This window comes from Artibeus jamaicensis, unplaced genomic scaffold, assembly GCF_021234435.1.
Source record: "Artibeus jamaicensis isolate MK-2021 breed Jamaican fruit bat unplaced genomic scaffold, CSHL_Jam_final scaffold_537, whole genome shotgun sequence".
In the NCBI taxonomy this organism is placed as follows: Eukaryota; Metazoa; Chordata; class Mammalia; order Chiroptera; family Phyllostomidae; genus Artibeus; species Artibeus jamaicensis.
This window is the reverse complement of record NW_026522047.1, coordinates 38,178,293-38,201,777: the sequence shown is the minus strand read 5'-3', so window position 1 is coordinate 38,201,777 and position 23,485 is coordinate 38,178,293. Positions and strand designations below refer to the sequence as shown.

Here is a 23,485-nt window from a genome sequence, read left to right as displayed (position 1 = left end):
AAAGGATAATACCAAGTTAGGGTAAATATATAGTTACTGGTTTTACCACAACACTACAGATGATTATATTTTTTATTTCATTTACATAGGGGTATTAATTTGCATTTCCTTAGTTACAACAAGGATTAACATTTTTTCCATGTAACTGATTATTTGTGTTTCTTCTTATATCAGTTGTCTGTTTATATATAATTTTCCAGTCATGGAATTTGGATCAAAAAGGAGATGGCACTTTTTATTGAAATAGCTTTAAAAAAAAGCTTCATAAATTTTCTCTTTTCCTTTTAGGGGCCTTTGAACTCTCTCCTCCTGCACAAACTGGAAGACGAGGGAACCACAAAGCCACGTCCATGTTCACATAGTGCAGTAGCAGTTTGCTGGCTGTGTTCTGTAAACCAGTTCCGTGTGTACAGGTCTGTGCAGGAGGAGCAGGGGTGTGTAGACAGCGCTCAGTGGCTGAGAAACCTTCCGATTTAAGGGAAGAGAATCACAGGGTTTCAACTCTGCATTATTTCTTCTCTCTTCAGTTTTATACTTTTAAAGAAATTCTGAGAATGTAGAAACCATTGACGAAGGAGAAAAGCCACCTTCTAGAGTGTTTCATCCAGGCAATTTTCATAATTACAGCTGATTTATTTCTGATTTTTACTGTAAATCACAGTAAAAGGAAATCATATGTCTTTGTGTTCTGTGCCTTCAAAACATCTGGCTGTTTCATTTCTACCTGTGACAGCTTCTACCAATTGTAGATTATATATAAGTAGTGTTCATAAAATTTTAGAGACTTTTTTAGACAGGTATGAAGAGGGAGGAACTGAGGAAGGAAAGTAGAAGGGAAGATATTTCAAGTGAAAATACAATATTTTACACTTTTCTTAAATATATTTTACTAATCGATTACTAATGTATTTCTTAAAAATACATTTTACTAATCTATTACTGATATTTTTAACTATTTCCCGTGCTCCCTCTTTTTTCCCCCCTTAACTAACTTACCCTTTTCATTTTATGACAGTTGAGTCGGTAACATCTTACCAGGTGTTTTTATGAAGCAGCACCCTAATAGATGGTTCCTTGTTGCAGGCCCGAAGGGTGCGGTCCGTGAGATCCTGCCCAGACACATGGCAGAGCCCCTTGAAACTGCGGCTGCCCACAGGCTGTTTGGCAGCAGCGTCCTCGATATGAGATTTAAATCACTGCAGAGCATTAGAAAAGGAATACCAGTGTGCCACCAAAACCTGCTTCTGAAGTGTGAGAAACTTCACACTTAAAGAACAGAAATGTGGCAATCTCCACTTTCAGTGATAAAGTCTTTGTCACTGAAAATGAAGGAAGATAATTCTGTATATGCAGAACGTCTTCTATGGGCAAAGCAGTGTGGCCAAAAGAGCACTAGACATCACTTTGAAAGGTTTTTTAATGAGTAGTTTGCAAATATTAGTACCACTAAGATTGAAATACTACCTGTTGAGCCCTGGCCAGGTAGCTCAGTTGATGAGAGCATCATCTGGATGCACCAGATTTGTGGGTTTGAGCTTTGGTCGGGGCACGTACCAGAATCAGCCAAGAATGCATAAGTACGTGAGACAACAAATCAATATTTCTCCTCTCAAATCAGTAAATAAAATTTTAAAAAAAGAAATATTACCTGTTGAAATAGAAAAGTGAATATTATCGAATGTAATTTTTCTTCAAGCCAAGAAAGTGCAACTAGATTGAAGCAAATTGAGAATCCTAAAAATAATTTTAATTCCTCCCCGGATGGATGTAACAAGTTCATATGGCAAGTAATCTCGCGTGGGTTTTGAAGTTCTAGAAGACTATAACATTGTCTTTTTATCTTTATATATTCCAAATTGCTTAATACACACTGCTTTGCCCATAGAAGACGTTCTGCATATATAGAATTATCTTCCTTCATTTTCAGTGACAAAGACTTTATCACTGAAAGCGGAGATTTCCCCATTTCTGTTCTTTAATGAGAAAGAGCTCCCATCCAGTGGACTCCAGGCATGTCGCGGCCAGGGGCCCTTAGCCGTGTTGCATTTTTGTAGGCTCTATCTTGAGATTATTAATAATTTTTTAACATGAGGCCCTCTGTTCTCATTTTGCATTGGGCCCCCCCGATTACTAGTGGGCTCTGCTGGTAATTCTGTCTGCTTAATGCTTAACAACCCTATATGATCAAACCTACTCCTCAGAGTGTTTACTTTCATTGCAAATTTTAGTGTCTTTTAAAAGTCCTGGCCCATAATCCTCTCCCCTCCCCCCTCCCCGACTCCCCACCCGTGGAGCAGTACCACAGAGGCATTGACAGCAGCAGCCCTGGCACCTGAAGAAATGGAGAGTAAGGGAAGGGGGTGTGGAGGCGGCAGCCAGGATGTTTGGGAGAGTGCTTACCGTGAACAAAAATAAGTTACCTGATTTAGCTAGGAAGTAAATGTGCTAAAGATAAGAGAGCCAGGTTTCTCACTGTCAGTCCCTTTCTCAAGGGATTTATAAACACTGAATGATGGAAAGCTGGAAAGAATACTTAGGCACTGGATTAGAATTGTAATTATCAGCATGAACTCATGGGCTTTTTAATTTATATATGGAAACAGTTACAGGTATCTGCTTACCTGTATCTGTTATGTAATTAATACTAGAATAGTCACCATTGGTTTTTAGCATGGCATCCATGTGTATGGTTTGTGCATATAAATGTGTATGCATACGTTTCTTAGTGGCATGCACTGAGACTGTCCAGAGACAGTGACACCTCAGCTGTTGTGAGCACAGCAAGTGCCCAAATCTGGATGGCTAAATACCACTCTTCACTGAAAGGAATCAAGGCTGCCTGGAAAAATGACCAATTCCAGGGCTGGTACAGCTAAACATACAAGATAAACTTGGAATGTCTTATTTCCAGAAAGTAAGGAACTATTCAAAGGATGATGGGAATGTGTTGCAAGAATACCAAAGCCAGCCTGAATTCATGCCCACTGGCCAAATCTAATTTAATCAGCAAAATAAATAATGTATTATCAGATTACAACTCACTGAATAAAACAGGAATCCACAAGTTCATAAAATAAATGAATAAACAGGGAAAAGGGAAGGCTCTTGTTTACAATACAAGCTCGTGGAATAAATGCAGATGTGATGGTAGAGATGTGGCAGATAGGCCCCATCAGACAACCGCTGCAGGGAGGGCAACAGAGGGGAGTCACTGTTGAGGGCCAGACCGGCACTTGCAGGGCCGATGAGGGAGGGGCAGGACATGGTGGGATACTGTGTGTGTTTCCACTCATGCTGTGAACGGCGTCCTCTCTGCAGCCTGTTTGATAACACATTACGTTTTTGTGCTGTTAAAAAGAGCCCCCCAGGCATAGGGCTGGAGTGCCGTCACTCTTGTGCTTCTAAGCACAAGAAGGCTTCGATGTGCCGCATGAAGAAAATACAGGGTTAGATAAGTTTCACTGGGTGGGGCACGAATTGTAGTGCCATTGGCCCCAAGTGCAATATAATGAATCAGTGTTAAATAAAGTTCCTTTAAACAGAAACACAAATAGAACAAGGTTGTGTATTGATCAGTTAAAGAAAATGTGACTCAAGGCTTGCAGGAACCTAACCCTGCATTTTCCCTAGGATCAGTGCTTCAGTGTTCGCTACTTCAGGGTTTGTGGCACCTTCACTGCAACGAAACCACCACAAGTACCAGGAATTGAATGTGTCTGTCATGTATGGTACTAACGGTGATTGCCATTGATTTTATTTGTTTCATATCATGTATAAAATATTTTTACATTTTACTTTAAGTTGTGAAAGTACATGCGTATATTTGTGAGTTATTTATAAAGTGTTTTACAGTAAAAAAAAGGCATTTAGAAGACTTTAACTTTGGTTCTGGTATTCTTGCTCTGAATTCCCTGTTGAATTATCTTAAAGAATTTTGACTTATCGTTGCTTTATAGTGTCTTTATGGAAATTACTGACTTCCAGAGCCCAATAGAATTATTGTGTCCAGTTTTTAATGCTAATTGATCGGCTTTTAATACTTTTGAGTGAATGGGAAATATCTTACTAGAATTAATGGATGAAGCAGCTAATTGTGTTTACTTAACAGTTGAAGGGGTAAGGAAAAAGAGAGGGAAAAGATTCAAATTGGTTCAAAAGCAAAAATGAGAAGAAAAGATAATTGCGTATTCCACGTCTTTCTTTTAATCAACCAGATATTAGACAAAACAAATTGGGGGCTTGTCTTTGACTAGAAAGCAGGGTGTGCTGAGCATATTCCTCAGATTTTTTAAAACTGCTTTATCTTTAGATGCTGGTTTTTGTCCAGAAGAGGATGTAAAATGGAGCTCATAACATCAACTTTGGATTGAAGGCTCCTTAATGTTTGGCCCTTGACACTGTATTAATTCTGGGAAATAAATTCTGTCTCCTTGCATCTATAGGCAGTCTGCTGTTCTTCTAATGCAGACTCACGTCTAATTTAGGGTTTTGGGAAATAGGAAAAAAAATTTACTCTTTGAGACCAGTTGTTGGGTAAGCCAGGCTTTTGGTTGCTTGTCATTCAGCAACTGGAAATAAAAATGGGTTTGCTTAAAAAAAGAAAAAATAGTTATATGTTTGTTTAGTACAAATGTCTCTTCAGTCAAAAATCGTTACTCATGGTTATTGTGTACTTGTTTTCACTTCGTAATCTCATGAAGTGGTTTTCATCAGGTGTTTCTCACAAAACCCCCGAGTGGCAGGTGAAAACCGCAGTCTCACCAATCTCACAGGTGGGACCCTGAGGGGCAGAGAGGCTCTGAGCCTTGCCTCCAGGGTAGCACATTCAGCCCCTGCTTTCCTGATCTGCATGGTAGGGTTTCTTTCTTTTTTGGTTTCTGTTTTTTGCTTTTTTTTTTCCTTTAAAAAATATTTCTACCCTACTGCTGTAGAGAATGATTTATATTTTGCAACCGCTGATCTTTTTTTCTCCTGCAGAGATATCCCAATGCCCTTAGTCAGCTCGGGAGTCGAGCACGGTAACTTGAGAGAGCTGGCATTTGCAAGAATGAAAGACCTTGGAATACAGGTAAGAGTCTGGCTGTAACTGTTGAGATCAAAGGAATCTGAAACACAAAAAACTGCAATATTCTCACACTGATAAACATAGGAGTTTGGGCCAAAAGCTCACACGTGTTGAAGGCTGCATCTCATCCTGTACACCCCTTCTCTTCTCTTCTAAAAGAGTTGTTGATTTAATGGGGTTTTTCTGTCTACTCAGATTGCCAACTGTGTGCTCAACTCCCTTTTTTAAAAACATTTTTCTTTTGAAGTATCGAGTGTTCAGTTCTTGACTGATGGTTGTAGAAGAATATGAGAATACAACATTTAAAGAAAAAAGGATAACATGCACGAAGTAATTACCAAACAGTGCCATTGCCACACACACCGGTCTCCCTCACCCCACTTCACCCTCACGTCTGTTTGCTCAGTTATTTATTTCACAGGTATTTACTAAATATGTCCTTTTTGCTGCCCCTGGAAGTACAAAGAGCCCAGGGGTCTGCGGTTTAAATCTTTGTAGATGATTCTTTTTTTTTAATCCTCACCCGAGGATTTGTTTATTGCTTTTAAAGAGAGGGGAATAGGGGGAGGGGGAGAGAGGAGAACATCTGTCCGTGTCCTCGCATCTGGGCCTCTCTTGGGGATCAAACCCACAACCTAGGTGTGTGCCCTGACCAGGAATTGAACCTGCAACCTAACCAACTGAGCCACCTGGCCAGGGGGGCTCTGCAGATGATTCTTAAATCTCCACAAGGTTTCAGACTCAGTGCCCTAGAAACTGCTCACAGCTGCTGAAGAGAAAAGGCCAGGAGTGGTATCAGCCTGAGCATTGACTCCTGGGCTCTGCCTTCCAAGGTTCTGATTCATGAGTCTAGGATGGAGCTGTGGGGTGTTCATGTGCATAATCTGAGGTGGGGCCCAGAAAAACCGGAATCACCTTCTGGAGGGCGGGCCTGCTACAGTGTTCTCCTGGTCAGTGTTCCAGCAACCGTCTGTACCAGTGTACTAACGGGTGGTGCAGTGAGAGGCTGCATCCGGTCTCAGTGCGTGGTGGGGTTTTTTGTTTTGTTTTGTTTTTTTAAGACTTTCAGCAGGATTGCCCATTTCATGATGGGTGATTTATGAGCACACTTGCCCACACTGTACTAAGTATTCAGCAGTTTTGGGCCACAAACAGCATGACCCCCGTGACCCTCCCTATTCACCCAGTCTATCCCTGAGTGACCATTTTTGTTTCCCTGGATAAAAAAAGTCCTGAAAGAGAAACATTTTGCTGATATGGAAAAGGTGAAACAAAACAGCAGAAGCACTAAGGCATCAAAATTAACGAGTTCAAAAACTGTTTTGAGCAGTGGAAAAAATGTCTTGATAGATATATTGCATCTAATGGAGAGTACCTCGAAGGTGACAGTTCAACTATAAGAATAAATACGGCCCTGGCTGGTATAGCTCAGTGGATTGAGCATGGGCCTGCGAACCACACGATCGCGGTTCGATTCCCAGTCAGGGCACTTGCCTCGGTTGCAAGCCAGTTCCCAGCAGGGGGCTCATGAGAGGCAACCATACATTGATGTTTCTCTCCTTCTCTCCTTCCCTTCCCCTCTAAAGATAAATAAATAAAATCTTTAAAAAAAAAGAATAAATACAAAATTTTTTATAAATTCTGGGGGTGGTTTTTTTTTGGACTGCACTAGGAAATTAGTTGTTCTGAGAATTGTGCATCATGTTTGAAGACTTACCAAAGAAATTTTATTCTCTTACCCAAATTATTATGGAGAAAATTTTTCATAAAATCATTTGACCACAGGAGAGTTTATGAACATTATTGGCTTATTTTCACCCATCCCCCCTCCAAAAAAATTAAACAATTTTAAGTTCTAGAGAAACAGCTCATGGTGTTTGTGGTAATTACCAGCACCAAGGAAGATGGTGTGCCTTCTCTGACCATCTCCTCTGGGAATGCTGCCGCAGGGTGATCTGGCCCGGTTATCCTGATAACCACACCATCCTGCTGTCGTCTGTAACGCTGTACCCTCGTAAACCTTGAGAGCCTCTCAGTAAACTGTGATTAAGAGCATGTGCATGTAGTATGTTCACATGCATGTTACTATATAGAACTGCCATTTTTAATAAAAGACAAGATATAATAGATGTGCAGTTGCAGAGACTTGTGATCCTTGTTTGCTATAAATTTTTGTTGAGTTCATGAAATCCAGATCAGCACACCATTATCGCCTTGGACTGGTTCCTGGGGCATGGAAATAGCTTTGTTTTTCTAGAACTGAATAATGAGCTCTTAATATTTCTTGTGGAATTATGTACATAGATAGCAGTCCTTCTTAAATACACTGTTGGTAGTTTTGCTTGCATGTCATGACATCATCACCTTTCCTAGGATGATCTTTTTCTACTGGTAGAATATGTTAGAATCCAGAAAAATAATTTTTTTATAATTTATTCTGTAGCGTAAGTTGACCATAGGACACACGGTTGAATACTGGAAGGACTTTGTAAGTGTGAATGTCAGGCTGTGTAGCATGTGGAATGGAAGTGAGAGTGGCGTCACATGTGCTTGGCCGTGCAGACCAGCCACTGCATGCACATTGTCTGCAAGCAGGTGGCTCTGTGCCTCCCAAGGACACTCAAATAGCCATTTGTGACTGTGGCCCAGGTCATATGATAAATAAATGGGTCTAGGCCTCTTTTTCCCTTTCTTCTTCCTTTCCTTCCTCCCTCCCTCCCATTTTTTCCCACAGTGCCCATCTTTGCAAAACAAAACAAAACTAAAAACCAGCAGTCTTTAGCATTCCTCTAAAGTGATACAAATATGATGATGCAGTTAAAAATATATGGCAGGTTAAAAGGTTAACTGTCATAAAGTGATGAGAGTCTTTAAAAGTCAGGAATACAGTTACATTCCCTGGTTAAAACTATTATTGTATTTTAGGATGTATGTTCTTTACTTCCAATATTAGATAGAGATCTTTGAATTCTACATTTAATTTAAAAGCAATACTGTACTGACTTCATACATTTTTCATTCCATGTTTCTAATCCTCAGATTTATTAAAGATGGCTTCATTTTTTTTTTAATTTGTTTATTGATTATGCTGTTACAGTTGTTCTATTCCCCCTTTCATTCCCCTCCACCCTACCCCCCATCCCCACCATTTCCCCCCCTTTAGTTTATGACCATGTGTCTCAAGTCCTTTAGATTCTATATTTCCCATGCTATTCTTGCCCCCCCATCTATTTTCTATCTACCATCTATGCTACTTATTTTCTGTACCTTCTCCCCCCTTCTCCTCCTCCCACTCCCCTGTTGCTAACCCTCCTTGAGATCTTCATTTCTATGTTTCCACTCCTGATCTAGCTGTCCTTTAAGTTTGCTGTCGTTTTAGGTGTGGTTGTTAATAACTGTGAGTTTGCTGTCCTTTCACTGTTCATGTTTCTTTAACTTCTTTTTCTTCGATAAGTCCCTTTAACATTTCATATAATAAGGGCTTGGTGATGATGAACTCCTTAAATTTGATCTTATCTGAGAAGCACTTTATCTGTCCTTCCATTCTAAATGAAAGTTTTGCTGGATAGAGCAATCTTGGTTGTAGGTCTTTGGATTTCATGACTTGGAATACCTCTTTCCAGCCCCTTCTTGCCTGTAAGGTCTCTTTTGAGAAATCAGCTGACAGTCTGATGGGAACTCCTTTGTAGGTGACTGTCCCCTTACCTCTTGCTGCTTCTAGGATTCTCTCCTTCATTTTAATCTTGGCTAATGTAATGATGATGTGCCTTGGTGTGTTTCTTCTTGGGTCCAACTTCTTTGGGACTCTCTGAGCTTCCTGGATTTCCTGGAAGTCTATTTCCTTTGCCAGATTGGGGAAATTCTCCTTTATTATTTGTTCAAATAAGTTTTCCACTGGTGGCTGTGCCTTTCCCCCTTCTGGTACCCCTATAATTCGGATGTTGGAGCGTTTAAAGATGTCCTGGAGGTTCCTAAGACTCTCCTCATTTCTTTGAATTCTTGCTTCTTGACTCTTTTCTGTTTGGCCATTTGCTTTCTTCTGGTCCACTCCATTGATTTGAGTCCCAGTTTCCTTTTCATTGCTATTGGTGTCCTGTGCATTTCCATTCATTTCAGTTAGTTTCGCCTTCATATGTTTCTCTAATTTGTGGCTATAATCAACCAGATCTGTGAGCATCCTGATCACCAGTGTTTTAAACTGTGCGTCTGAGAGGTTTGCTATTTCTTCATCGCTTAGATCTATAGGCTCTGGGACTTTGAGATCTTCTTGAGCCATTTTTGGTCTGTTCTCGCCCTTTAAGTGTGAGAAGCGGCGCCTTGGACTCCCAGGTCGCTGGGTTGTGACGCTGTATGTGGGGGCGTGGTCAGAGCGGGGAAATGGCGGCGCTCTCCCTGACGCTTGCCGCAGGGACCCGCTGGGTCTCTGTCCAACCGCCCACTCCCTTGCCTGTCCACCCGCGCACAAATGCGCGACCACAGTCAACACGCAGCCTCGCTGTCTCCTCCGCAGTCGCTCGCCTGGTCGCTTGCTTGGTCGCTCACTAGGTCCAACCCTGAGCTTGGATTCCGCGCGTCTGAGTCCGTCGGACCGAGTTTTCCTGTGCAACCCCGCTTCACCAGCCGCTGGTTTCGCCCCTCTTACCGGTCAGACTGAAGAATTTGTTGTTAACGGACTTCCAAAAAGTTCAATTTTCCGTGTTCTGGCTATGTTTTCTGTTGCTAATATTTAGTTGTCTCTAAACTTGGTTGTGTGAGAAGGCACGGCACATCCACCTATGCCTCCATCTTGGCGGAAGTCAAGACGGCTTCATTTTTAAATGCAGTTTTTTCTCAATGTAAATTATGTCCAAACTTAATTTTGAGCCCAGGGTTTGGTGGAGAGGTTTTAGTAAAAATGAAGTTAGTTACTGGTTTTGTAATTAATTGCTTCCCTCTTTTTTTTTCCTTTTTTTGGCAGTGTCGAGATGTAAGAACCAGAGAGGTTGGAATTCAAGAAATACATCACAAAGTACGGCCGTACCAGGTTAGTTTCTTCATTTCCTAGATTATTAGGTCCTGTTCATTCATCTTTAGTCAAGCCTGGATCCACACCTTCTTATCAGTGGGACTGAAGCCTAGAAGTTAATGAGTAAAACTAAGAGCACAGAGTAATTGTGAGTCAGATGCAGGTGTCGAGCCAGGAACATCAAGTATGAAGGGGTCTGAATTTCTGGAAGCAGGTTAGGAAAACCCAGGTCTGGACTTCATTCCAGATCAGCGCTGTTCAGTAGGGTTTTCTGCAATGTTGGAAATGTTCTGTGATCTGTGCCTTCCAGCATGGTATTGGCCACCAGCCACATGGGACTTTTTTTTTTTTTTTTAAAGATTTTATTTATTTATCTTTAGAGGGGAAAGGAAGGAGAGAAACATCAATGTATGGTTGCCTTTTGTGCATCCCCTGCTGGGAACTGGCCTGCAACCCAGGAATGTGCCCTGACTGGGAATCAAACCGCCACTGTCTGGTTCGCAAGCCTGCACTCAATCCACTGAGCTACACCAGCCAGGGCTTCACATGCAACTTTTAAGCAGGTGAAAGGTTGCAAGTACAACTGAGGAACTGAGTTTTTAATATTATTTAATTTCAATTTGAATGTAAATAACCACATTGTGACTAGTGGCCACATTCAGGTGAAGCTGGACGTGATCTGCTTATCTGATTGTGAGCAGCTGCTAAATTATCGCCCATTGGCGGCAATCAAGGGGCTAGGTCAGCCTTTATCAGCAGACTGGGGCTCCACAAAACCTAAGTCTGACGCCCGAGAGCATTTCCTGTCTGTGATGAAGCACCTTCTCTCCGTGTGTTTGCTGTGTGTCCAGTTTTCTGGGGGATTTAGCTCTTGTGGAACCCTGTTTGGAAAGGCTAGGATTGTTGAAATCTGCATGGACATTTCTGGTCTCAAAACAGGTTATTTCATTGTCATTTCCCACAGTTAATCAGTTTGCCAAATTCTTCTGCAGTCCTGTTATTTAGCAAATAAAAAATTAAGAAGGAAGATACTATTAGTCTGAGTAGTTCACCTCACTATGGATACAATCTGGCCATTTTCAGAATGTATCTGAGTGTGACCATTCTCACATATGTAGGCTTGGCTTTTCTCTGTATGCATAAGGTTACATACTGCTTATATTTATGCAAAGTGTAAGGGCCACTTAAACAATGAGTTGAAGAACCAAAAGCCTAAGTGGATTGCTACCACAAAAGCCTTCCCCAAAAGCCACTCTCCAGTAATGGAGTTTTCATCTCATAACTAGACATATTTTAAAGGTATTGTGGTGTGCTATCAAGGAACAAGTAAGTAACTTTTGACACATGTTCTCCTCCCAGAAAAGTGGGTTTTTACTGGGACAGATAAGGACTAGAAAATGAAACCGTCGAGCACCTGACAGCTCTGGGGCCCAGGGGTCCTGCCCAGAGCCGTGCACCTTACATGTGTGTAATTTTACCTTAGAGACTCTGCGGAGATTTCACTGCATGGGAGCTATACTGGCCAGATCTTTGTAGGATTCTCAAGGTTAATGAAGTTCAAATACGTATGAAACTGTAAAGTTGCTTTTCTTTTATAAAAGTTTGTTAACAAGGTATGAACTCCTGTTAACATTTGAGAGTAGACAGAAAGAAACATAAGTCATGATTATTCATTCTTTATTCCTAATTGTGAATATTAGCCTAAATAAATACACATAATTGTAAAAATAAACTTGGTTGTCTAGCTTTTTTTAAAAATGTGTTTTGACATTTTTATTTTTTCTTATTACATAGGTTGAATTGGTAAGGAGAGATTATGTTGCAAATGGTGGCTGGGAAACATTCTTGTCATACGAAGACCCAGATCAGGACATTTTGATTGGCCTTCTACGATTACGAAAGTGTTCGGAGGAAACCTTCCGTTTCGAATTGGTCGGCGGCGTTTCCATAGTCCGAGAGCTGCACGTGTACGGAAGTGTAGTCCCTGTGAGCAGTCGGGATCCCACTAAGTTTCAGCATCAGGTATCCTGTATTTCATTTCTGTTTGGCTCTAATTAAGAAATTGCCGACCTCCGCCAAGATGGAGGCATAGGTGGAAACGCCGTGCTTTCTCACACAACCAAGTTTAGAGTCAACTAAATATTAGCAACAGAAAACACAACCAGAACACAGAAAATTGAACTTTTCGGAAGTCTGATAACAACAAATTCTTCAGCCTGACCAATAGACCAGCAAGGGAGTGGGTGGTTAGATGGGACCCAGCAGGCCCCAGCGGCAAGCAGCAGCAGAGGGCGCCACCGTTTCCCCGCTCTGACCCTGCCTCCACCTACAGTGTCATAACCCAGCAACCCTGCCCTGGTGAACTACCTAAGGCGCTGCTCCTCACCCAGCTGTGAGAAACAGCAGAGGGGGTCGCCATTTCCCTGCTCTGACCATGCCCCCACATACAGCGTCACAACCCAGAGATCTGGGAGTCCTAGGCTCCGCTCCACATACTTAATGGGCAAGAACAGACCAAAAATGGCTCAAGAAGATCTCAAAGTCCCAGAGCCTATAAATCTAAGCGATGAAGAAATAGCAAAACTCTCAGACGCACAGTTTAAAACACTGGTGATCAGGATGCTCACAGATCTGGTTGATTATAGCCACAAATTAGAGAAACATATGAAGGCGAAACTAACTGAAATGAATGGAAATGCACAGGACACCAATAGCAATGAAAAGGAAACTGGGACTCAAATCAATGGAGTGGACCAGAAGAAAGCAAATAATGGTCAAACAGAAAAGAGTCAAGAAGCAAGAATTCAGAGAAATGAGGAGAGTCTTAGGAACCTCCAGGACATCTTTAAACACTCCAACATCTGAATTATAGGGGTACCAGAAGGGGGAAAGGCACAGCCACCAGTGGAAAACTTATTTGAACAAATAATAAAGGAGAATTTCCCCAATCTGGCAAAGGGAAATAGACTTCCAGGAAATCCAGGAAGCTCAGAGAGTCCCAAAGAAGTTGGACCCAAGAAGAAACACACCAAGGCACATCATCATTACATTAGCCAAGATTAAAATGAAGGAGAGAATCCTAGAAGCAGCAAGAGATAAGGGGACAGACACCTACAAAGAAGTTCCCATCAGACTTTCAGCTGATTTCTCAAAAGAGACCTTACAGGCAAGAAGGGGCTGGAAATAGGTATTCCAAGTCATGAAATCCAAAGACCTACAACCAAGATTGCTCTATCCAGCAAAACTTTCATTTAGAATGGAAGGACAGATAAGGTGCTTCTCAGATAAGATCAAATTCAAGGAGTTCATCATCACCAAGCCCTTATTATATGAAATGTTAAAGGGACTTATCGAAGAAAAAGAAGTTAAAGAAACATGAACAGTGAAAGGACAGCAAACTCACAGTTATTAACAACCACACCTAAAACGAGAGCAAACTTAAAGGACAGCTAGATCAGGAGTGGAAACATAAAAATGAAGATCTCAAGGGGGGTTAGCAACAGGGGAGTGGGAGGAAGAGAAGGGGGGAGAAGGTACAGAAAATAAGCATAAATGGTAGATAGAAAATAGAAGGGGGGGCAAGAATAGTATGGGAAATATAGAATCTAAAGAATTTGAGACACATGGTCATAAACTAAAGGGGGGGTAATGGTGGGGACGGGGGGTGGGGTGGAGGGGAATGAAGGGGGGGAATAGAACAACTGTAATGGCATAATCAATAAAAAAAATTGCCCAGAGGAGAGAAAGCCAAATGGAATGGGGGTGGGGCGGGAGAGAGCAGAGGAAGAGACAGAAAAAGAAGAAAGGGCAAAGGGAAGTACAGGAACAGAGGAACCAGTGTTTTAGTCGTTCAGAGATGTCTTCTCCAAATTACACACTTTCGGGGGTGATGGGGAGGAGGAAGAGGCAAATTGAGACTCGACTGAGTGAAATATAATGTAAGATTAAAGCAAAGACATTGCTGTTTTTGAAAATTAGAAATAGTCTAATACCAGCAGATTTACGTACTCAAAGGAGACGATGATGTGAAAGCACTTGGGAAGTATTAAAGCACTTCACAGATGCAGGCTGTGTGGGTATCATGGGACACTGTTCCACTTTTCCCTAACAACCTAAAGAAATAAATAACTCACTTTTTTAATTTTAGAAAAAGCTAGTGGTGGATATAGCATAAACCCCAAAATTGATGAATTAAGAATATGGCCTGGAGATTGCCTAGAACTTGTTTTAAAAGAGGCAGAAGATAAGAGGCAAATACTGCCTTGTCTTAGGTTACATCATCCACAAAATACCTTTGTTGCAGTTTTCCTTTCGTTAATAGGCTGCTGTAGTGCCCTTTGGTGTAATTGAATGGTTTCTCTTTTCTTACTCCCATAAACTGTTTTTTTGTCACTCTTAACAGATTTTAGCAAGTGCTAAATATTAGCCTTCTTGTTTTATGATCCCCCTTAGTGACTTCTTTTTCCCTTAATTCTGTAACCCTCTTTATTGCCCCTTACAGGGATTTGGCATGCTGCTGATGGAGGAAGCAGAAAGAATAGCTAGAGAAGAACATGGATCTGGGAAAATAGCTGTTATATCAGGTAAGTGGGGGGGGGCGTGCAAAGTTCAAGATTCATTCACATTTTTAACTTGGTAGCACAATTAAAACTACCTCAGGCCTCTGTTGCACCTGTTTATGTTCAAAATAGGACAGAACTGAGTAGCGAAAGACCTGTGCTTAAACACACAGACGACCCCTCTAAGCAGTTCGGTGGGATAGAGCTTTCAGGAGCACTCCGTCTCTGCGTGGCAAGACCAGTGGTCTGTGTGCGGTCTTCCTCGCCATCTGTCGTACTGGTCGTTGTGCTCATCTCTCATGTGCTTTGTGCCAGTTACTTTGGGAAAACATGAGTTTGATGGTATGGAGCCAAGAAAAATGTAAACCAGTGTGGAGATTATCGATATCATTCAGAAAATTAAAGTAGAATCTCAGTTGCCAGTACAAGATGTTTAAAGGCAGAGCTTCTTGATCCGTAAATATTGTTTATAGTAACTTTGCTCTCGGGGAATAGCTTTTCCCTGTTTGGAAGCTTCCCCACACCTTATCTAGGGCATCAGATAATTGGGGAAACAGGCATGAAGAGGACATTGTAGGCAAGTGGAACCAAGAAATAACACAGGCACCCTTTCACTCCTACTCCTTAGTGTATCCTTACCGAAATCGCTGTCCCCAATAAGACGCTAACGTGGTAAAACCCGTGATCAGAATTTGGGTTATTTTTCCTGCACTGTTGTTTTCTCTCATTAGACTATTCCATTCTTAAGGACAGATTGTTTCCTTCAAAGAAAATAATCTTTTCTCTGAAAATGAAAGTTGAAATGAGATTTTTTAAAAAAAATCAGTGAGTTGTTGCCCATCAATAAATTAATGTCCTTGCCTAGCTTTTAATGATTATAATTATGAAGATGTAATGACCCAAGCTTACTTAATCATTTAGTCTGACCGTGGTTTTTGGCATTATCCAGACAGATTAATAGAGTGTTTCTTAACAGGGCTAGCTTTATAATTTTTTTCTCTGTTATCTTTAATCCTGCTAAAGAAGAGGGAACTAAATGAGGTTCACCTGATTGTTATTGATACATGCGATGAGAAATGTTTACCTCTCAATTGTTTAATCTGTGGTTGACCAGAAGTCAGCCTTTCCTGGGAAGCCAGACTGACTCAGAACTCGTTCTCGGCATGCATCTGAGAAGGGTTATGATCACCTGAAATTTCAGTAGCCTTTTGCCAGAGCATTGTGGTGTCTCAGTAGAGAATTCCAGCTTCAGTGTGCTTGTGAATTACGTGGAGGTTTTGTTAAAATGCAGATTTTGACTAATTAGGTCTGGGCTACAGCCTGAGAGCCAGCATTTCTAACCAGCTCCCAGTGTTACCTATGCCGATTATCTTCAGACCTGACTCTGAGTAGCAGGGGTTCAGTAATCTCCTACAAATGCACGCTTCCAAACCATTAAGGTAAAGATACTCTCTGTGACCCTGGTCTGCACTCTGAAAGTCTGAAGTGCAGTCACATGCTTTTACTGGTATATGTGGGGGACCTAATCCGTCTTAAAACTGAGGGCATTGGTATTCTGTCACTTCCCATTCGGCTTCTTGGTATCTCCTCTTTTTAGAAATAATACATGCAGAGAGGGCCCCTGACTTGCCTGAGGGCACATTCAGTTGCCCATAAGAACCTCAGTTTCTGCTTCTTATGAGCAGCAAATGGAAATCAGCATCTGTACTCTTTCTAGCTTTTTATTATAATCTAAATAATAGCTCAATTTCAGGTCCTCTGCTTGTAGAATTTTTAAAATAACAAGAAGAGACTTGCTAGAAATAACAGGGAAGAGCCTTTGTCCTTATCAGCTCCTACAGTAAAACTACCAGATTTCTGTAGGGTGTTTCTTTCGGTCGGTGGGTTCCAGAGGAGCGGCCCTGGGAGAGCTAGATGACCTCTGTGGGGGGAAGGAAGCGTTGCTCCCTGTCACTGTGGTCCGTCAGCCCACATCGCTTTCTTTCGGGAAAACCACATCGGACCTTGACTTTCTGTTTGACTCAAGATCTGGTCACCCTTCGAATGAAGAAGCTAGAACTTTTGTTCTATGTATGATGCATTTTGTTTCTGTAATTTAGTAACATATTACTGCTCTGTTTATATTTCTGAGTCAGACACCTGAGATGTCCATTATTCAGAACTTCAAGGAATGCAGACTTCAGGTTTTTATTTTTATAACCTGTTTGTTTTTTAAGTGTATTTTATTATGCTGTTACAGTTGTCCTATTCTTTTTTTCTCTGCCTGGTACCCCCATTTCCTCCAGCATTCCCCCCATTAGTTCATGTCCACGGGTTGTACATGTAAGTTCTTTGGCTTCTACATTTCCTCTACTGTTCTTAACCTCCCCCTGTCTATTTTGTACCTACTGCTTATGCTTCTTAATCTCTATACCTTCTCCCCCTTTCTCCCTCCTCCCCACTGATAATGCTCTATGTGATCTCTATTTCTGTGATTTTGTTCCTGTTCTAGTTGTGCACTTAGTTTTTATTTTTGTTTGTTTGTTTTGGGTTCAGTTGTTGATAGTTGTGAGTTTGTTGTCATTTTACTGTTCATAGTTTTGATCTTCTTTTTCTTAGATAAGTCCATTTAACATTTCTTATAATAAGGGCTTGGTAAAAATGAACTCCTTTAACTTGACCTTATCTGGGAAGCACTTTATCTGTCTAAATGCTAGTTGCTGGATAGGGTAATCTTGGATGTAGGTCCTTGCCTTTCATGACTTGAATACTTCCTTCTTAGCACCTTTTTGCCTGCAAGGTTTCTTTTGGAGAAATCAGCTGATAGTCTTATGGGAACTCCTTTGTTGGTAATTCTCCTTTTACTGCTTTTAAGATCGTCTCCTTATCTTTAATCTTGGGTAATGTAATTATGATGTGTCTCTTTGGGTCCAACTTCTTTGGGATTCCCTGAGCTTCCTGGACTTGTATATCTATTTCCTTCACCAGTTTGGGGAAATTTTCTTTCACTATTTTTTCAAATAAGCTTTCAATTTCTTGCTCTTTCTCTTCTCCTTTTGGCACCCTTATGATTTGGATGTTGGAACATTTAAAGTTATCCCAGATGTTCCTAAGCCTCTCTTCATTATTCTGAATTTTTGTTTCTTCATTCTGTTCTGGTTGGATGTTTATTTCTTTCTTCTGTTCCAAATCGTTGATTGGAGTCCCAGTTCCTTCCCTTCACTGTTGGTTCCCCATATATTTTTCTTTATTTTACTTTGTAAAATCTTCATTTCTTTCTTTATTCTGCAGACATAATCATTTGTGTGAGCATCCTGATGACCAGTGTTTTGAACTCTGCATCTGATAGGTTGGCTATCTCCTTGTCACTTAGTTCTTTTTGTGGAGTTTTGATCTGTTCTTTCATTTGGGCCATATGTCTTTATCGTGGCACACTTGTTACATTGTAGGGGGCAGAGCCTTAGGTATTCACCAGGGTGGGGCAACCTACATCTCTGTGTTTTGGTGCTATAGGTAGGGGAGGGGTCAGAGAGAGGGCACTGCTGCTTGCTCAGCTCTCACCCTCCTTTTCCGAGACTAGCAGTTTCTCCCGTCACCACAACATCTACAGATTTTTCAGCCAGAGGTTCTGAGGCCCTATCTTGCCCATGCTGGAACCCTCAGTTGCGCAGTCTGTCTTACTCCCCGGTTGTTCTCCCAGTTCATCTGCATGCAGATGTTTGACCAATGAGTCCACCAGCTGCCGCCTTGCCGTGCATGCTCGCTGCCCATCTCCTCCAACTGGTCTGAACGAATATTTCTTCTCTAACTCATTGGTTGTCAGACTTCCATACAGTTCAGTTTTAGGGCAGGTTTGTGTTTTTGAATTGGTTGTTGTCCTTTTGGTTGTGCCGGGAGGCAAAGCATATCTATCTATACCTCCATCTTGGCCAGAACTCCCTATTTTTATAACATGTTTTATATATTTTTTTATCCTTTCATGTTTGTTCAGTTTTACTTTGGTGTGTGTGGTTTTTACAGTTTGCTTTCAATTTTATTTTGTATTGGTTCCAGGTATACAGCTTAGTGGTTAGAAAATCATAGACTTTACATAGTGTATTATGTACAGTGATATGTGTGTGTTTAAGTTGGTTTTTGTAAAAAGTGGAACAGCTGCTCTCCATCGGTGGATCCTTAGCATGCATGTCTCTGTGTGGTAGCGCCGGTGTTCGTGTGCTGCTCTCGCTCTCAGCACTTCCTGAGCATCTGTGGGGTGTAAGAAGGGACACAGGCCCGGATTCCATTTCTGCACTGACCGCAGCTCTTATGTCCTTGGATAGTTTCACTTGATCTTCACGGAACTTTATTTTCTTACTAAAAAAGTGGTTTACGTCATCTTTTACAGTCCTGACAGCCTTGAATTCTGCCCCTTAGTATCTTAATTTTTTTAAGCTCCCCGCATGACCAGTTGCTACTGATTGCCTTTTAAGTAAATTTTTTTCTGACACCCTTTTAGAGTAGCTTTATATTTCATCAGTAACTGACCTCAGTCTCATTGTGGGCTGGATATTTGATGATAAAAATGAAGATTAAGGAGCTTAAGCCTATCTTAGCTTCAGTCACAACTGCTGGTCCTTTGTAACCTAGATGTCCTACTTTTTTTTTTTTTTACCTTGTCATCTATTTGTAAATACATCTTTGCTCTGGTCTATAGGCCTTTGTAAAATTCATCTTACACAGTGGTAGCCTAGATATTCTGTCCTGGCATAACTAGTAGCTTGAGTAAGGAAGGGGCAGATCCCTTCTCATTGTGGCTACTGAGAATACATTCATGTAGAATTCATTTTCAATTACATTCTGATGCATTCACATAAAATGTGTTTTTCAGTTACATTCTGATTCAGTATGACCTCTCTCCATTTTGCCAGCAGATTTTTCTGTGTTACTTGGATTTGTAATCTTTGATTCTGCCTCTAGACAATAGTATTAACTGCACAGTAGATCTGATTTAAATCACTAGTCAGAAAAACTAGTATACATCTTCTGTACCCAAAATATATTGAGGGTTACAGACGAATTTGTGTTTTAACAGAAAAAAGAATGCATGGTGTTAGTATAAGGTTTATAATTTTTAGTAACCAAACCAAATGTTTTAAACTTAACCATCAACTCTGAATGTGAAAATGAAAGCAACAATGAAATATTTAACTTCATCAATACCAAAATCACTAAGTATATTAAGTATCTCCTATGTGCATGGGGTCCAGGACTGAGAGGGGAGGTGGAGGAAGTTCGAGATGCTGGCCTGCCTTGAGGGACTGTCTTACTGGGCTGGAGAGCTCTGAGTCTTCGCCGCAGAGGTTGTCCTACACTGCAGAGGAAGATAAGTTTCTCTCCCTTAAACTATTTCTTAATTCAGGATTCCTTGCTTAAGAGTAAGAAAATTATCTTTTCTTGCATGTAAAATGTGGGTAAATTATTCGTAAAAGAAAAACCGGCTTATAAAATAATCTGTGGGCAGGAAAAAAAGTTAATCACTGTAAATGTCTAAGCAATTAATTAGCCATTATTAAGTCCAAGTGCTTTAGTGCCTCTCACCAGCTTACTGATGTAGCTTCTGTCAACACACATGTTTAAGGTTAACCAGTAGTAGCTACTTAAAAGCCATGATGTTTATCTACTTAGATGATCAGCATTCTTTCCTTTAAAAATGTTGGGATGAAGCAGTCCTTTCTCCTCCTCCTCTTATGGTATAAAGTGTGGAAAATAATACAGTAGAACCTAACCACATTTGAAATGCCATCACTAATAATCACCATGGAAACTGAAGATCTCTGATGTCACACTGCTCATACCATTTCCAAAAAGGCAAATATAACTGTCAGTGGCCGCTGTTCAAAAAGCCACTCAATACCCCCAACAGAACAGGGTTTATTTTCCTTTTGGCAGTTTTGGTTAGGTGTCAGATCCAATCATGTTACAGTTTCTGTTCACAAAGCTAATTGCTATGCATCTGGACGAACAGCTATCCCCCAAGCTCCCCCTCTTACCTTCGTCATAAGCAGTGTTCTATTTGTGTTCTTTCAAGTAGAAAATTAATATGGCCATTGGCCAAGAATTGTACAAGGTTGATACCACACAATGGTGATGAGAAATGAGGAAAGTGTCTGAATGGTTGATGACAGAAATCACTGAAGTCAGAGACTGATTGCCATTTTGTTTAAACCCATTAAAAAGGCAAAGAAGGGAGTAGAGGCGCTTAGACGCGGGGTGAGAAAAGGAGTCACCGTGGAGATGAGATCATTCTCAGTCGTGATGCTCAGTTAGACTCAAAGGCCAGTTAGACTCGAAAGCCACGTCTACAGTTTTTCCTAGTGAACAAAAGTCAGTGCGCCTGTGCCGTATATAGTCCAGCGTGGCTTCTCAGGACTGGAATGAATGGTCTTTTGCCCCACAACCACTGATTAACAAAATGATATGTGGGCAGAAAATAACAGTTGTTCTGTTTCATTAAACTACAAATAGTTGAGATTTACTAACTGGACTCCAGAAACTTCGCCTGTGTTCTAGTCTGCAACACATCTCCCTCCGTTGGAGGTAAAGGCAGTTTTATTCTTTGCATTATAACCTCTTGAAAAGAAGGGCGCATTTGTAACTAGATCTGTCTGGTAATGGACTCATAATCCTTACCAAAATGCCTGGAAAAGCTTTGCCTCATTTCAGCTTGCTAATGGACACAGGAGGCCTGCCAAACGCAAACCAGCTCGTGCTGCATGTACATGTGTTACTGTGGGCTTCTCAGGAAGGAAGGAAAAGCCGTTTCACTCCTTTCTGGTTTCTGTTTCAGCTCTTCACATAATTTATCTTTCAGTGCATTGTTCCCCAATTAAATGCACACTGTTAGGGTTCCGCATATTCCTCAGTTTCTTCCATTTGGTGTTCTCACAATGATCGTAGACATTTATTTTTTGGTTCAATAGGATTTTGTTTTTGGAGTGGTTAATGTCTTTCTTATTAAAGATAATAAATACAATGTAAAATATTGCTTTTACAAGAACTTCATTATTTCAGCATCATTATTAATCAGGCTGACAGTGATGACATGGAATGCTATTTTGTTAGGTAACATATTAGCGAAATCTTTGCTAATTGGTGTCTGTGTTGCAGCTGGACTCTGAAGGCCGTGCGGCGCAGCTTTTCTCAGCACTGGTCCCTCCCCGACTTGATGTTTCCTCACTCGTAGGTGAATCGGGTACCATTTTGTAGTACACGGCGTATCAGATGCCTTAGACCTGTTCCTGGCTTGGCATTGCACGACTGCATTAACCAGTGCATATTTTTCAAATATATGCTGACCTGTTTGGCATATATCGACTGCTCTGACCTATGCTCTGAATAGGCCCCCAGTGACTTTCCACTATTTAGACCTTGTGGGCAACTGAGTAGACCTTGTGGACACCTCGTGGGCACCTTGTGGGCAACTGAGTAGACCTTGTGGACACCTCGTGGGCATCTTGTGGGCAACGTTTTCCAGGCAGAAGCAGTGATACGAGCAGGCAGCGGTTTGTTGGCATTTAAGGAACAGTGGTTGGCAAGTGCCACAGCTCCTCCCAGGTCCATGCTGTCGAATGTTCCTGTGTCTCAGAAACATGCAGGCTAAAGGCGCAGAGGATAGCCCTGCTAATGTAGGCACGCTTGCATTTGTAGGCTTTTTCTCTCCATCTTTGTTCCTTAGTTGATGGTTATAGGATGTCACGGTCGTACACTTTCCCTTGGTGCTAGGAATAGGTTATATCATGGAGTTCCTAATAACATTCCCAAGAGCTCTGGGAGCTTTGATATCAGAGGCAGCCTTTATTGTGGAGTTAGACACTTCACAGGTCCTTTTCTGAGGAAGGACCTGCTTCTCTCCTCACTGCTTGCTGTCTGTTGCAAACTTTGTTTTCCAGTTCATTTTGTACTGTTAACACCTTTTCAATGTAACTTCCATACAATAGTACTGTTCTTGTCTTTTAAGTATTTGATATTGCTATAATCCATTCAGTTTGATAAAACTTTTCTGTTTTAGATCTGCTAGAGACTGGGATTTGACAGATCCTTCCTCTTTGAGCAGATAACTAAATAACCCTAAAAAACATTGATGCTGCCTTTCTTAGTAGCAATCAAGATACTGGTTTCCATAGAGCCTTTTAGTTTGGGCAATTTAAATGCTAGCAGGACATACACAGGCAATTTTTTATATGGTCAGCCAGCTTAAACTGTCGTCTCAGGCAGTAGCTCACATTTCCAAGACATTACCTGCTAGACCATTGGAAAATGTTTTCTTGAACAGCCCCATCCTTTACCTCCCTAAGCATCCAGTTGTCCAGTTATCCATCATTTATGAACGAATCGCTGATGCTGGTGTAGCAGTCCCAAAGCCCCTGATCTGTACCCTGTCAGGGTCTGTGACCTTTTACTGCACATCCTGCTGCTTAGTGGTGGTTTTGCTATTCATCATTGTGTAACACACTGCCCCAAAATATAGTGGCTTAAAACAAAACAACAACCATTCTGTTTGCTGGGTGCTTCTGTGAGTCAGAATTCAGCAGGGCGTAAAGAGGTTGGCTCATCTCCGTTGCATGATGTCTAGGGCCTTGGCTGGCAGCTGGCTCAGGCGGCTGGTCTAGAGTCTGGCTGATAAGTGATGCTCAGTTGAGACTGCCGACATGAGCACCTTGGTTCTTCTTTGAGTGACTCGCACTTCTGATAGCAGAAAAGCTGGATTCTAAGGGGAAGGAAGGAAAAGCCTAGGATTAGAAGCCCTAGGTCATCTTGTATTTCTTCTCTGTTGGCTTACTTAGTGGCTGAGAAACAACCAACAGTTTTTTCACAGCTTCTGTAGGTCAGGAATCTAGA

The 23,485-nt window shown here is 41.3% G+C and overlaps 1 protein-coding gene across 1 annotated transcript in view; it reads left to right on the top strand.

Moving 5' to 3' along the window:
- ELP3 (elongator acetyltransferase complex subunit 3) overlaps positions 1–23,485 on the top strand; it is a 97,280-nt gene that overhangs the window by 52,102 nt on the left and 21,693 nt on the right. The window contains exons 11-14 of the mRNA XM_037154376.2: positions 4,978–5,068; positions 10,023–10,088; positions 11,865–12,092; positions 14,572–14,653. Coding sequence (XP_037010271.1) covers positions 4,978–5,068; positions 10,023–10,088; positions 11,865–12,092; positions 14,572–14,653 — 467 coding nt within the window. The remainder of the gene's footprint in view (positions 1–4,977; positions 5,069–10,022; positions 10,089–11,864; positions 12,093–14,571; positions 14,654–23,485) is intronic.